Raw genomic sequence first — 15,159 nt, 5'->3', positions numbered from 1 at the left:
AAGGCACAGGAAGGAGCAAGATCATGAGGATCTTGCATGCATTTTAATAAGATGGTTTTATCTGGAAACAGTAGAAGCTCTTAAAGAATTTTTAACTGAAAAAAAAATTTTTTTTAAAAAGAATTTTTAACTGGAGTGGAAATTGTAGGATTTGCATTTTGGAAAGTTTACTCTGGTAACAGGATGGAAGAGTACCAGGGTGGAGGAGAGGGAAGTCAATAAGGAATCTGTTAGAATAATGAAAAGATAATGTTGGTTGTCTCTGGGCAATTGCACGGGAAATGAAGAGGGTCGGGATGGTTTTCAGAAAGACTAAGAAGTCATAAATGGCATTTCATGGGAAGGAGAGGAGGTACTAAGGAAGAGGCATTGAGGACAGCTGCTTTGACAACTAGATGAATGTTGGGACCTTTCAGAGAGACTGAGAAGAGAAGGCAAGGAGAACAGATCTTAGCAGGAAGGGGAGGGTGGAGGGTGATGAGGTCAGTCTTGGGTACACTGACTAACTCTGGCACTAAGACAACAATGGAGCTGCCTAGTAGGCAGTTAGATTTTAAGATCTGAAGTTTTAGAGGAAAACGGGTGGAAGTAACAATTTAAGGTCTTTAGTGTTTTATAAATGGACAGTTAAAATTGTGAAAGGAAAAATAAAACTAGCATAAACTAAGACCTGAGAAACCCAAAACTTTAAAGAGAGACACAAGGCCCCAGTGAAAACGGAACCTGGACCCTTTATTATGTCACATATTTAACATAAATCTCACATAAAAATTGTTGCCCTTGTTGGGAACCCCCAATTTTTGTTCCAGTACCTGAAACCATTCTTATTGGCCTTGAAGCCATTAAAATCATCTTTTAGAAGCCAAAGAAGGAATTTTTCAAGAAGGAACTTACTGAATAAGGATTGTAAGGAAGTTGAGAAAAATAAAAATGGAAGATCTGATCACTCTTGTGTCGATTAGGATCACATAGATTAAAAATTGTTTTTTTTTACTGTTTAGCCTTGGTATTAGAATTTATCCAAGGCTTTATGGGCTCTATTTTTTAAGATAGAAAGAAAACTGTTTATTGCTAACTTTTTAGTTAATATCAGAATTCTGTCGTGGAGCACATAGCATAGGAATATGATGAGGAAATCAGGCTTTTCTTTTCCTAATCTTGTCTAGAGCAGTGATAAGAATTCTCAAAACATTTGATATGCTTAATTTCAATTTGTTTCATCAAAAATGAGTACCTGCTATGTACAGGCAGTAGAGACATAGTGGAAGAGCAGAGATGAATACACAAAGTCCAGGGGGCTCACATGTAATAGGGAAGACGGCCACATAAACAAATCAACGCGTGCCAAATGTCAACATATAATTACCCAGATGTGTGATATCAGGGAAAGCCTCCTTGGAAGTCTGGAGTCCCCATTAAAAGATGATCATGGGCTTGGTCGGTTGGTGAATATTCCACGCAAAGGGGGGCAGCATGTGCCAAAACATAGGTCCATAAGAACATGGTGTGTTTGGAAAACAATAGCAAGTTCAGTTTTACTGGATGTGAAGTTCAGGCGGGTGTGATAGAAGTTGAGGTTTAGGGAGGTAAGCAGGAACCACATCATAAAGGGACTCGTATGGCATGCAAATGAGCTTCAATATTATTTTCAAATGCAAATTCAAGACACTTCACAAAGCCAAAATAAATATAAATGAGTTTTGGATAATCATAGAATTTTTTACTGATATAAATTTGGAACTGTTATACACCAGATTTGTAGTAAGAGGCTACACAGATATCTTCCTCTTTGGAGTTGTTACTTAGCTTGAATATTTGCAGAAGCACAACACTGAAGCACATATAACAATACGCACCGAGGGCAACCTGGGTGGCTCAGCGGTTTAGCGCGGCCTTCAGCCCAGGCGTTATCCTGGAGACCCGGGATCGAGTCCCACATCGGGCTCCCTGCATGGAGCCTGCTTCTCCCTCTGCCTGTGTCTCTGCCTCTCTCTCTCTCTCTCTCTCTCTCTCTCTGTGTATGTGTCTCTCATGAATAAATAAATAAAATCTTAAAAAAAAAAACAAAACAATACACATTGAAAAAAACACCAAAATGTTAATAGACGTTCAATCTGAGTGATAAGACTACAAGTGATTCTTTAAAAATCATTTTCATATTTTCTGAGCTTTCAAAGAGGATATATTTTATAATCATGGGGGGAGACGTGGAGGTGTTGATTTTAAAGAAAGCAGTCCCTATTTAAAATAGGAATAAGGTCTCTGATAGTCTTCTCAGAGAGTCATTTTCAATAAAGTCAAATCTCCTGATTAAAAAAAAAAGACCTCACAGGCAATGCTTGGCTGGCTCAGAGAAGCATGCAACTCTTCATCTTGGGGCTGTGATTTTGAGCCCCATGTTGGGTATAGAGATGACTTTATATATATTTATATAAAATATATATATTTATAGTATATAAATAAACTTTAAAAAATACATATAAGAAGAGAACATCATTATCTTTGCTTTTTGTAACATCTACTTCATGCTTAGTGTCTTTCACCTTTTGTTTTTTGGTTGTTTATTTTTAAAAATGTCCTTATAGGGATCCCTGGGTGGCGCAATGGTTTAGCGCCTGCCTTTGGCTCAGGGCGCGATCCTGGAGACCCAGGATCGAATCCCACATCAGGCTCCCAGTGCATGGAGCCTGCTTCTCCCTCTGCCTGTGTCTCTGCCTCTCTCTCTCCCTCTCTCTGTGACTATCATAAGTAAATAAAAATAAAAAAATGAAAAAAAATAAAATAAATAAATAAATAAATAAATAAATAAAAATGTCCTTATAGGTAGATACACTGCTAATCCTTTTATGTTGAAATATCTGAGTGAAACACTACCATTTTTGTTTCTCTGCAGACACCAATTATTGGAAATAAATATGGTGATCAGCATAGCGCAGCTGGAAGAAATGGGAAACCAAAAGTTATCGCCGTTACTAGGAGTACCTCCTCCACTTCCTCTGGTTCTAATTCTAATGCCTTGGTTCCTGTCAGTTGGAAAAGGCCACAGTTATCACAGGTACATGGAAACAGCATCAAAACTGAACATTTATAGAAGAATCCATTTTGTTGTATGACAGTTTGAGAATTTGTCTTATTTACTGGTAATCCTAACATTTGAATTATTTTTCTTTTCCTTAGCGAAGAACAAGAGAAAAGCTAATGAATGTGCTATCTCTCTGTGGTCCAGAATCTGGCCTTCCAAAGAACCCATCAGTGAGTAATCATGACAGCATGTGGAAAGCTGTTAAAAATCCTGTTAGCCCATGAAGAAATGGAAATTCTTCTGTCTCCTTGTTTGCCTTTCTAACTCCCCTTACTTTATAGCATTAACTAAGAATGAAAAAGACGCTACTTGTCTGTGTGGCACTTGGCAGTTATGTTAGCTAAGTATTTAGCCAGTTAGACTTCAGCCTGAAAACCAGATGAAAGCTCTGAGTTCACTAACAGATGAGGCCTGCGGTGGCTTTTAGGACACCAATGTCTCCTACACAGTGACAAAGCTGATGGATGGCCTTTTTTTTTCTTTTTCTTTTTTTCGGCTGGTGGTCAGGTTGTATTTTCTTCTAATGAGGATTTGGAAGTTGGTGACCAACAGACCAGCCTAATTTCTACAACAGAAGACATGATTCAAGAGGAAGAAGTAGCTGTGGAGGATAATAGCAGTGAACAACAGTTTGGCGTTTTTAAGGACTTTGACTTTTTAGATGTTGAATTGGAAGATGCAGAGGTAAGGATGTGGGCTCTCCGTTATCATATTTATAGTTTACAGTTGCAAGTGTATGAGAATTAAGGATTTGACCATAGGATCTTACTTATTAAGGTCAGTGTAAGGTCAAGAAGGTAAAAATCGGGTTAAATGGGTCATGGGAATTAAGGAGGGCACTTGTGATGAGCACCGGGTGTTGTATGGAAATCATGTATCACTAAATTCTACTCCTGAAACCGCTATTACACTGTATGTTAACTAACTGGAGTTTAAACAAAAACTTGAAACTATATACATATATGTACATACATAAGTATTAAAAAAAAAAGTAAAAATCTAAATTGGCAACTAAATGTGACCAGTACCATTAGTCAATAGAAATAGTCTGAAACAAAAGAGGAAAGAGGAAATCTTAATTTTTAATTTTTTCCCCAAAAAATAAAAAGTGAAAAGTGGTTTCTTCCAAAGTAGGTCTTTAATTTAGGGTGTGCTCAGACTTAAATGTGTTGCATGAGCCAAACAAATGAATATGCAGCAAAGTGGTAAAAAGTTATATTAAAATTTATCAAACACCATTTAAAAATATATGTACAAACACACTAAGTAAAATGAACTTACGTGATTACAAAAGCTTCGGCTCTCTAGAACTCTCTCCTGTGGCAAATGACCAAGATTGTACCTGCGATATCCTCACCATTTTCTTCATCATGATGTAGCCAGCTCCCTCAAGTGACTCATTTTCATTTAGCCGGAGTCACCGGAGGGCTTTCTCCTCTAAATTGATTCCATCTAGATTAAGTTGATAGTTGTGTGTCACTTTAGATGATTTGAAATGGAAAATCTAACTCAAAAGGTGGATTTATAAGCTTACAGAGCTGAGATAGCCCAGAGTTAGATATGGCTCAGCGAGGTCTCTGATGTTTCTCTGCAGTTGGCGAGGCTCTGCCCTTCTATGCGAGTCTCTGGCAGATGGTTCTGTCCACATTTAGCAGTGTTCAAAGCAAGTGAACACTGCCATGTCGTACATTAGTTGCTGAGAGGAGACCAGTTAGGGGGGTCCTCCTATATGCTTCAGCCTCCCTTACACATGGGAGGATATGCACATGGTGGCTCGGGGTCGGACCAAAAGCCTTTGTGCTAGTTTGGGAGCTGTGCAGGCTTCCGTGGGATGGTTCACTGTGTACATGTTCCCAAAGACCCAGTTTGCAGGAGCCCCAAAACCAGAATTATTCAGCACCTCGTAGGGAAGTGGCTTTTAAACTTTTTTTTTTTTAAACTGTGATCCATAGTTAATATTTTTCTATCATGTCCAAGTATCTAAATCCAAACAGCATTAAAATGAAAGTTCCTGGGCATTCTGGTGGCTCAGTCGGTTAAGCCTCCAGGTGTTGGTTTTTAGCTCAGGTCGTGGTCTCAGGGTCATGGGATGGAATCCCGTGTGGGGCTCTGTGCTCAGTGGGGAGTCAGCTTGAAGATTGCCCCCCCCTTCCCCCCTGCTCGTGTGCACTCTTTCTCTCTCTCTGTTAAATAAAATAAGTAAATCTATTTTTAAAAATTAAATTAAAGTTTCGAGACTATGCAGCTGTGAGGCACCTGGCTGGCTCAGTCAGTGGAGTGTGTAACTCTTGACCTTGGGGTCGTGAGTCTGGGCACACTGGGCACAGAGATTATATTTAAAAAAAAAAAAAAAGCTGCCTTGCTTTATCTGTTGTGCACACTGATATTTCCTATTCTCTTTCATTTTTTTCCAATATGGCAGGTCATCACCCTCTAAAATTGATTTCACATCCCCAGTTTGAAAAACACGTTGTAGGTAATAGGACTGACTTGAATAACGAGGCAGAAAGTATGATGGATTGAAGAGGCTTGTTGTCCTACCTCAAGGGCATGAGCAGTTTCTAAATTCTGTTGCAATTATTTGCTTTTTTCATTTGAGAGTTTAAAATTTCTAAAAGCAGATAGGCTCTTGACTTGTGTATAATGGTAAGGTTATTTATTTCATTTGCTTTTTTTTTTTTCCAAGTTTAAAATGCTTCCAAGTTTATCCTACACCCTAATACGTCAGTAGTAATAAATATGGTTGAGTTTTGTTTTGTTTTGAAAGGGAGAGTTGGGGGAGAAGGAAAGAGAGAGAGAATCCTAAGCAGGCTCCACACCCAGCACGGAGCCCAGTGCAGGGCTTGATCTCAACGACCCTAAAACCATGGCCCGAGCTGAAATCAAGAGTCTGATGCTTAACCATTAGAGCCACCCAGGCGCCCCAATAAATAAGGCTTTTGAGTAGAACCTTAGTCAAATTAAGTTAAAGATGCTTAATGTAGTTTTGTCTTTAATTCAAGTCAGAGTGATTTGGAGAGGGTAGTGTTAATTGATGCCTCAGAATTAGGCAAATCAAATAATAGGGGTTTTTAAAAACCTAAATACCGTCTTGCTTAAAACATGGTCTCAGGAAATAACTTTGCTACAAAACAAATGGAACCGCTAATTAAACTTCTAAAATACCCCCCAATCTTGAAAGCTCCTAGTGTGTATTCATTCATTCACCAAATAAATATGGAGGGCTATTGCCATTACCATTGGTATGCTACGTAATAATATTTGAGATATCTTGTAGGAAGGTGACTTTTCAAACTTTGACCTGCAGGGCTTCTAATACCCTGAGAAACAGGGAAAGATCAAGAGACAAATGGGCAGAGCTCCTGGCTACCTTTTCTCAGCGAGAGCAGATTGGGTTTTGTTCATCACTTTTGCACGGTTGATTTCCATTTTAAATTTCACTTGAAATAAGTATTCCTTTGCTTTATTTAAAAACAAAAAAAAGCTTTGAGAGTCTCTATTCTGGACAGTCCCTCTTGAGAAACGGAACACAAATCCTATTTTGCTGCCCAACTCCCTGAAATTTGTCATAACAGGGATTAAGAGACAATATAAGAACTATATCCTTGTAAAAGGAGGATCAGTTTAGAGTAATAGAACCATCACTTCTATAAATCCCCTAAGTAGGGTGCAGTTGAAATCTGCCCTATTTCCTCTTGGTTATGTCTCGGTAACTTTGAGCTTTAACTATTTTGTAGTAAAAAAAAAAATGGGTTTAGCCAGAACCATCCTCCAGACTAAAATAATTGTGACCCTGTATGTTGTCAACTGAATGTGGGTATTTTAAGTCAGTTTTGCATCGTATCAAGTACTAAATCCATGTAAATTTTGAAGATTTTCTTAAAGTTCGTGTTGCCAGAGTGTATCATAGAAATGTTGTTCTAAGTGTCTGTCTCTGACTTCTTCATAATATATCTTGCATAAAAAAGTAATCTGAATCACATGTTGGCTTCCTACTCAGAGCTTAATCCAGAGCTTGAATCAGTCTTTGGGTTTGAGAAATCACAGTTTTCCCCCAAAGTGTAGTGTATATTTAAATGTTTGTCTTCGTTCTTTCTAATTCTGTGTGTTTTCCTTTTTGCTAACCAGGAACTGCAGGTAAGTTGCAGCCTGGTGTTGTGGATGTTTATGTGTTGTCATCTGTGACGTATTTGTCTTCTTCGTGGTCTCATTTGTGTTTGTGTCTTAGAATAGAAATGGCCTAGGTAGTAGGTTCAGTTGGTCCCCAGTCATACAAGATAGAAAGTCGAGAAAATTATTTAGCTACAGCAGGATCAACCACATATTTTGATCTTCTTTAAGTATAAATATTTAACGATGTTTTAAAAGTTTTGAGAAATTGAAGGGCTGATTGAAACTCTGCTTATGATGATGCATTAAGTATTTTTCATCTCGGTTTATGTTTTCCTGGTGTATTATGTTCGCCATATGCACATGTATCTGAGGTCTTAGAAATCACGTCTTTCCTTTCCAGGGTGAAAGCATGGACAACTTCAACTGGGGAGTCCGCAGGCGCTCGCTGGACAGTATTGACAAAGGGGACACCCCCTCCCTCCAGGAGTACCAGTGCTCCAGCAGCACCCCCAGCCTGAACCTGACCAACCAGGAGGATACAGACGAGTCCTCGGAAGAGGAGGCGGCGCTCACAGCAAGCCAGATACTCTCCCGGACGCAGATGGTATACGGCTCCCTACCTTCTTATACAGCGACAGTTGGTCTCACTTTCCTCTTAAACTTCCAACTTAGTAATTAGCGTTTCTCGATTTTCTGATTTTCCTTTCACTTTGGGTAAAGGGCACACGCTGAAAGGAAAAATACAGAAGTGCCCCGCTAACGGAGCGTTCTGTTAGTAACAGAACTCCACATTTACACTGAGGTTGTGCACCCCTTCGCAGCTAAGACGGTTTCCTCCTCTAGTGATGGCAAGTCCTTCTGGACACTTCTAGAGGCCCTCGTCTTGAATGACACATGCTTTTGCCATCAGTGTGGACACCAGCACTGCTTCCTTGGCCGCCCGCTTTTCTTTCCTAGTTAGCGCGGAAGGATGGAGCACAACTTCGGTGCCTTTCCAGATCAAGTCAGTTATGTGGGGGTTCCAACTGGGAGCCCCCCGGCGAGGTGGGGGAGACCACAGAGGGAGTGCCCAAGGCTGTGGGAGTAGGGTGTCTGCTCAGAAACGCAGAGAGTGAGGGGGAGGATGCCCGTGAGCAGGAATCGGGCGGGCCACCCTGACACAGCCCAAAGGCCGTACCCTCTTCGCACGGAGCCCACCTGCGCCACTCCGGTCACTGGAACCCCACGGCTCCGTGTGGGGTGTGCTCAATCTGCTGGTGGATGGCGGGGGCTTTCAGCGAAATGGAAAGTTGTCTGTTTGGTGCCCGTTCGGGCTTACTTGGCTGCTTGCTGGTGAATGCTGCTGCTTGAGAATCTGCTAGGTGCTGGGTGCTGCTCAATGCTGCTGGGCACTGCTTGGTGCTGCTGGGCGCTGCATGGTGCTGCTTGGTGCTGGCCACTGCTCAGTGCTACTGGGCGCTACTGAGTACTGCTTGGTGCTTCTTGGAGCTGCTGGGCGTTGCTTGTGCTGCTGGGTGCTGCTTGGTTCTGCTGGGCACTGCTGGGTGCTGCTCCGTGCTGCTGGACACCGCTGGGTGTTGCTCGGTGTTTCTTGGCACTCCTTGGTGCTGCTCGTGCTGCTGGGTGCTGCTTGGTTTTGCTGGGTGCTGCTCAGTGCTGCTGGGCACTGCTGGGCGCTGTTCAGTCCTTCTTGGTGCTTCTCAGTGCTGCTTGGTGCTGCTCATGCTGCTGGGCGCTGCACAGTTCTGCTGGGCACTGCTGGGTGCTGCTTGGTTGCTCGGTGCTGCTGGGCACTGGTCATGCTGTTGGGAGCTGCTGGGTCCTGCCGGACACTGCTCAGCACTGCTGGGCACTGCTCATGCTGCTCGGTGTTGCTGGGTGCTGCTGGGTGTGCTCATGCTGCTCATGCTGCTCGGTACTGCTGGGCGCTGCTGGGCACTGCTCATGCTGCTTGGTACTGCTGGGCGCTGCTCGGTGCTGCTGGGCGCTGCTCATGCAGCTCCGTACTGCTGGGCGCTGCTGGGTGCTGCTCATGCTGCTCGGTGCTGCTGGGCACTGCTGGGCGCTGCTCATGCTGCTCGGTACTGCTGGGTGCTGCTGGGCACTGCTGGGCGCTGCTGGGTGCTGCTCGGTGCTGCTCGGTACTGCTGGGCGCTGCTGGGTGCTGCTCGGTGCTGCTCGTTGCTGCCGGGCGCTGCTCGTGCTTCTCGGCGCTGCTGGGCGCTGCAGCCACAGACGAGCCCCGCGCCCGCAGCCTCGCAGCACCCGAAGCCGCCAGGGTGACTGCAGAGCGGCGCCTGTCGCCTGCCGAGGAGGCCCGGCGCCGTGGAGCTCCTCCGCTGGTGGCTTCTGCTGGGGGAGCGGGAGGTGCGCGGCCGTGGCCAGGTGAGCAGCTGGGCCGCAGCGCCGTGTCCCCGCCTCACCTCCCCTTCCCCTTGCAGGTAACCAGCGACGGCGCCGCGGACGAGGCCTCGCCCGAGCTGCCCGATTTGCTGCTTCAGTCGCAGGATTCCACGGGCAGCGCCTCGGCAGAGGACGCGCTTCCCCCGAGAGCTGGGACCCCGAGAGCTGGGACCCCGAGAGCTGGGACCCCGAGCGTGGAGGCTCCTCTAGATACTGCTAACAGCCAGCTGCCTGAGGTGGGGCGAGGCGCGGGCGGGGGCACGGCCAATCCGGGCTCGCTCTAGCTGCTGCCGACCTCGCTTTCCTCCGGAGGGGTTTTCAGCTCATACTGATTATTTGATTCGTTTCCAGTATTTCTAACCTGTGGGGTTGTTTTACATGAAATGTCAAATCTGATCATTCAAAAAAAAAAAAAAAAAAAAGTTGAGTGACCAGGGCAATGACCTCCAACAGGTTAAAAATAATCTGGAGTGTTTTTAATGAGCATTTTGTGTTGCAGAGTGTGATTTAGGTCAATGTGCAGACGCTTCCTTGGGGATGGTGAGCGTCTTCCTTGGTGCTGTATCTTCTTCAAAGGATCACTTTTGTTTTCCTTTCACTTTTTGCTTTGTGTTTGGGTTTATGTGATTGGTGCTATGATTGGGATTAAAACCTCAGGCCAGCTGTGTTAGCAGTGGGTTAAATGAAACCTTTCAAAACTACTAGTTTATGATTTTTGGAAAGGCCTGTGAGAAGTGAGCCAGATTCCAAGCTAATGACTGACCAAAAATAAGTAAGTATTAGTTTTCTTGGTATTTTTGTTGTTGTTGTTAAGATTATTAGATATTCTTTTCTTTCTTTCTTTCTTTCTTTCTTTCTTTCTTTCTTTCTTTCTTTCTTTTTTTTTTTTTTTTACTGTAATTGTTATAGTTGTCATGTGCTTTAATGCTTTGGTAAATATTAGGAAAATATTCATTTTTTATGGTTAACCAAACTAATATTATTAGATCTCATTACTTTAGTTAGTTGAATTATCATATTATCGAGCTTACAGTGGATTTTACATTTTTTAACAGCAATCAGAGTTTGAGATGAAAGCATTTTTAAATGTATGGCTAGTATGGCTTACATTTATATAACTCGGCAAATACTGAGATTTTCCTACATGCCAGGCATTGAGTTAGGTGCTTGAAAGATGACTAAGCCATGGTGACCCCTACTCTCAGGGGGTGCATTGGCTATTAAGGAAGACCGACGAGGTTAAAAAAAGGAAAGACACATCCATACGAACAACTTAGTAACAGCCATGTCTGGCTCTGTGAAACCTCAGGAGAGACTGATCATCTGTACCTTCAGGTGAAGGTGGTAAAGGACAGGCTTCATGGCAACCGGGACACCCTGTGGAAAGACACGGCAACGTGAAATAACATGGTTTGTTCAGGCAACAGCAGGAAATTGAGTATTTCTAGAGAACGAAATGGGAGAAAGAGGAGGAGGGAAAGGAGAGTTGGGCAGGTCTAAGATGCAAAGGGTCCTCCTACCTGTCACACTGAAGACTTAGACCTTACCTCAAGATGCTCAAAAGTCATGACTTCTCATTGTTTCAAGAGACAGCTGTTCCATGACAAGCACCGTACCAGGCACCTAAGATGAGAATACAGGGCACGCAAGTAGTCAGTGATTGAACCAGTACTTACCGAGCCCCTGCTGCCTCTGGTCACTATTCTAGGCACTGGGCACCTGACACTATGTGGAACATAGGCTCCTGGCTTTATGGAGCTTAATTCTAGTAAAAGAAATGATAAACCAGTAAAACAAATAAAACATAAATAATACATCAGAAAGTGATCATCCTCTTAGTCATACCAAGAAACTCTGACAGTAATGTGAGATTGGTGAGGGAGAGAGGGGCGTTTGAGGTGAAACCTAAGGGAAGGAAGATGTGCACGGAAGATGATCGGGGCTCAGGAAGCAGCAGTGACAGAGGGCCGTCCGCACCCCGACCCCAACCCCCCATGCAGCTGAATAACAAGCCAACCCTTGAGCTGGAGCATAGCGAGCAGGAGGGGCTGGATCAAGACGTTCGAGGGCCGATCCTAGAGCCACACTGTCTGTAACCATCGGAGGATTTTAGGCAGAAGAGGGACACGATCAGATTTTGTTTTTGTTTTTGTTTTTGTTTTTTTTAATCTCTCTTTTGCATGTGTGTGGAAAAAGGATAGTAGGTTCTAGCATCTAGTATCTAGTACCTGTCACATGAAGCCTGCAGGCCAGGCACCTGTGGTCAGGGGAAGGCATGGTCTGCTTTGTGTTTCAGTGAGGTCAGAGGTGTGGAGGGTGGACCAGGGCCGGGGGGGGGGGGGGGGGGGCTGAGATGGGGAGACGGACCAGAAGAGTGTCGGCAAAAGATGAGGGGGCCCGGAGGAAGAGTGCACAAAATGAGGTGTTTCTGGGAGAGAACCGGCTGACTTAGAGATGCACCTTAAATAGACTGTTCCTTTTGGTTGGTGGAAGACTTGTCACGGGAGTGTTAATTCCTAATCTGTCGTCTGTGTCTGGTCTGGATCGTGGCCTGTGAAAAGGTCTCATTAGAAACAACGGAAAACAGGTTGATATTAGAAATACCTTCGTAACGAAAGCAGTAAGGTTAATGGTTACCTGTTGTCATTCTGCTTACTTGACAAATAGGAAGTCTTTTATTTTTGGTTATTTAAATAACTATAATCACAGCAAACTACTGATAAATCATATTTATTAGAGATAAATTGGAAATGCACATATATTTCCATATATATTGGAAACTGTGTTATTTCAGTTGGGGCAACCATTTATGCAACAGGACTGTATTTTATGTTTTGTTTCCAAGGCACTCTTAAGATCCTGATGATATTTTTTATATATATAAAGGAAAAACACTTCACTCTATTAGGTTTATTTCCTTTTCCAGTCGTGGATTTCATTTTCAGTATAAGCTTTGTGGCATGGTGAATGAGGAGGAAGGAGATATTCATAAACCATAGTATTTCATGTAGAAACAGTTCTATTGACTTTAAAATTATCACCAAAGAATGGCTGTCCACAGGAATATATTAGGAATTTTAGCCTAGTTTGTTTTACCCTGGCATGCCAAACAGTAGCAAATGACCTCAAACTGCCCTTTAAAAAAAAAAAAAAAAAAGCATGAAAACACCAAGATAATGAAATAAAACCATAATTCTGTTTTTCAAACCAATTTCTTAAGAGGAAGAGTTAATTTCAATAGATGAAATATTTCATGAATTAAAGGGAGAATCCATTCCTAGAATTGAGAGGGGTTCCCCCCCCCTTAAATTATGTTAATATCAAGAAGATAAAACAGAATAGGCTAAAGCATGTCATGTCATGACAGAAACTTTAGGCCCATTTGCTCCTTTCGTCTTTATTAATATATACAAATTATACCCTGAGCTGTGAAGGATTAAGTTCTTCACTTGCATTTATTAGAGAAACCTTCACAGAGGAATTTCTTTTAGTATTTATTTTTTTTTCAACAACTTTTAGTATTTATAATAGTTACCACTTCATAGATAGCAGAAATTATTCCTTATAGGATATGGGTCTTTGAATGTAATTGTATGTGTGGTCTGTATGCACACATACGCAGCAGTGTGTAATAAGAAAGTTCAAGAAAATTCAATTCTTATAATGTACATAAAGCACCCTCTTCATGAAATCTAGGTGGCCTAGAAAATTCCAGCATATAGTATATGTTAATAATTATAGATAAAACATCTATTTTCTAAGTATTATTCAATAACAGATGTCAACCTAATACAGGTAGAAACTAAAGAAAAGTGAGAACATTAAGCTAAGAAGTTTGGTGGGTTAAATCAACATGATATATTCAAACTGATGTAGAAGGAAAAATTAATGCTAATAAAATTTCTAGGTGTAGAAATATCTCTAGCACTATTACAAACTGTTTCCAATAACTAATGCATACCACTTTAATGGCCAAATCTTTTTTTAAAAATTTCAGATGCAAATACAGTATATTGAATATAAGTTTTTGAAATGACTAAGGAATGAATTGTACTATATTATTTAAAGAGTGCTGTTCTGTGCCAAGTCAGAATTTGCTGCTTTCCCTGTTTAACTAACTCCAGACCAGTGTTCCCTTAATATACTTTGTTTTCCCCCCATATTTCTATGCCATTCCTCTTTTTTTTTTTTAAGGTTTTATTTATTTATTCATGAGAAACAGAGAGAGAGAGGCAGAGACACAGGCAGATGGAGAATCAGGCTCCTTACAGGGAGCCCAATGTGGGACTCGGTTCCAGGGCTCTGGGATCATGACCTGAGCCAAAGGCAGGTGCTCAACCTCTGAGCCACCCAGGTGTCCCCCATTCCTATCTTCGAAGTCCTTTTTCCTGAATTGTTGTCTTGGTCAGCTTGAGCTGCTGTTACAAAATACCAGAAACCAGGTAGCTTATCAACAGTAGAAATTTACTTCTCACAGTTCTAGAGGCCAAGGAGTCCAAGATCAGGGGGTACCAGCTGGTTCACTGTTGTGATGCCTGTCTTCCTGGTAGCTCTTCTTGCTATGTCCATACATGGTAGAAAAATGAACTAGCTAGCTCTCTGGCCTCTTCCTGCAAGAGCACTCATCCCATTCATGGGAACCTAATCACTGCCCAAAGGTTCCATCTCCTGATACACCACATCGGTGGTTAGGGTATCACTATAGGCATTTTGAGAGGATAAAAACATTCAGTCCATGACACTATCACTAACCCATCTTTGTCAAAACCCATCATAGTGATGTTTCCTCCAAAGAGACCCGTCTCCATGCCTCAACCAGATGTGATCTTTCCCTTCTTTGAGTACCAGTAGTCCTTTATGTATTGCTCATAATATTTACCATACACTTAATGTACTCTAGACTATTGTCGTTTGCATATTAGGCTAACCCCACCATTAGATTGTAAACTAATTGTAGATATTGATTTATTCCAGAGCACGCAGCCCAGAATCTGGTCAAAATCCTTCATTTATGTTTTAGTTGAATTTTACAAATGTATAAACTGAGGCCCAGACTGATCTGAGGTGAGGTGCTGTTTCACTACTTTCCATGTTTTGGAAGAAAAATTCTACTTTGACCCAAGAAGAAAAGAAACTACTATACAACTAACTAGTAATTTAGGACTAAGCACCTTTTAAAAGGAGCTGATCTTCACTCTTAAAACTGAGACCATTAGTGCTTATTTTCAAGCTGATTAATATCCATTCACATTAAAATTAGTGTTGACTACGGAATGGGAGAAGATCTTTGCAAATGACAAATCTGATAAAGAGTTGATATCCAAAATCTATAAAGAACTCACACCCCCCAAAATAATCCAGCTAAATGGGCAGAAGACATCCAGACAGCTTACAGACACATAAGATGTTAAACATCACTCATCATCAGGGAAATACAAATCCAAACCATGATGAGATACCACCTCACAATGTCTGATTGGCTAAAATTAACACAAGAAACAGCAGATGTTGTCAAGGATGCAGAGAAAGGGGAACCTTCTTGCGCTGTTGTGGGAATGCAA

At 42.2% G+C, this 15,159-nt stretch overlaps 1 protein-coding gene across 7 annotated transcripts in view; it reads left to right on the top strand.

Annotated features, from left to right (window-relative positions):
• FRYL (FRY like transcription coactivator) overlaps positions 1 to 15,159 on the top strand; it is a 258,580-nt gene that overhangs the window by 222,623 nt on the left and 20,798 nt on the right. For all 7 annotated transcript variants that reach the window (XM_041724310.1, XM_041724312.1, XM_041724307.1 and 4 more), the window contains 5 exons: positions 2,894 to 3,055; positions 3,178 to 3,252; positions 3,590 to 3,766; positions 7,596 to 7,799; positions 9,637 to 9,834. In XM_041724310.1, the coding sequence (XP_041580244.1) occupies positions 2,894 to 3,055; positions 3,178 to 3,252; positions 3,590 to 3,766; positions 7,596 to 7,799; positions 9,637 to 9,834 (816 nt within the window). The remainder of the gene's footprint in view (positions 1 to 2,893; positions 3,056 to 3,177; positions 3,253 to 3,589; positions 3,767 to 7,595; positions 7,800 to 9,636; positions 9,835 to 15,159) is intronic.

The sequence above is a fragment of the Vulpes lagopus genome, chromosome 12 (assembly GCF_018345385.1).
Source record: "Vulpes lagopus strain Blue_001 chromosome 12, ASM1834538v1, whole genome shotgun sequence".
Taxonomy (NCBI): Eukaryota; Metazoa; Chordata; class Mammalia; order Carnivora; family Canidae; genus Vulpes; species Vulpes lagopus.
Note: the sequence above shows the minus strand (reverse complement) of the source record. Positions and strands in the feature narration are given on the sequence as shown.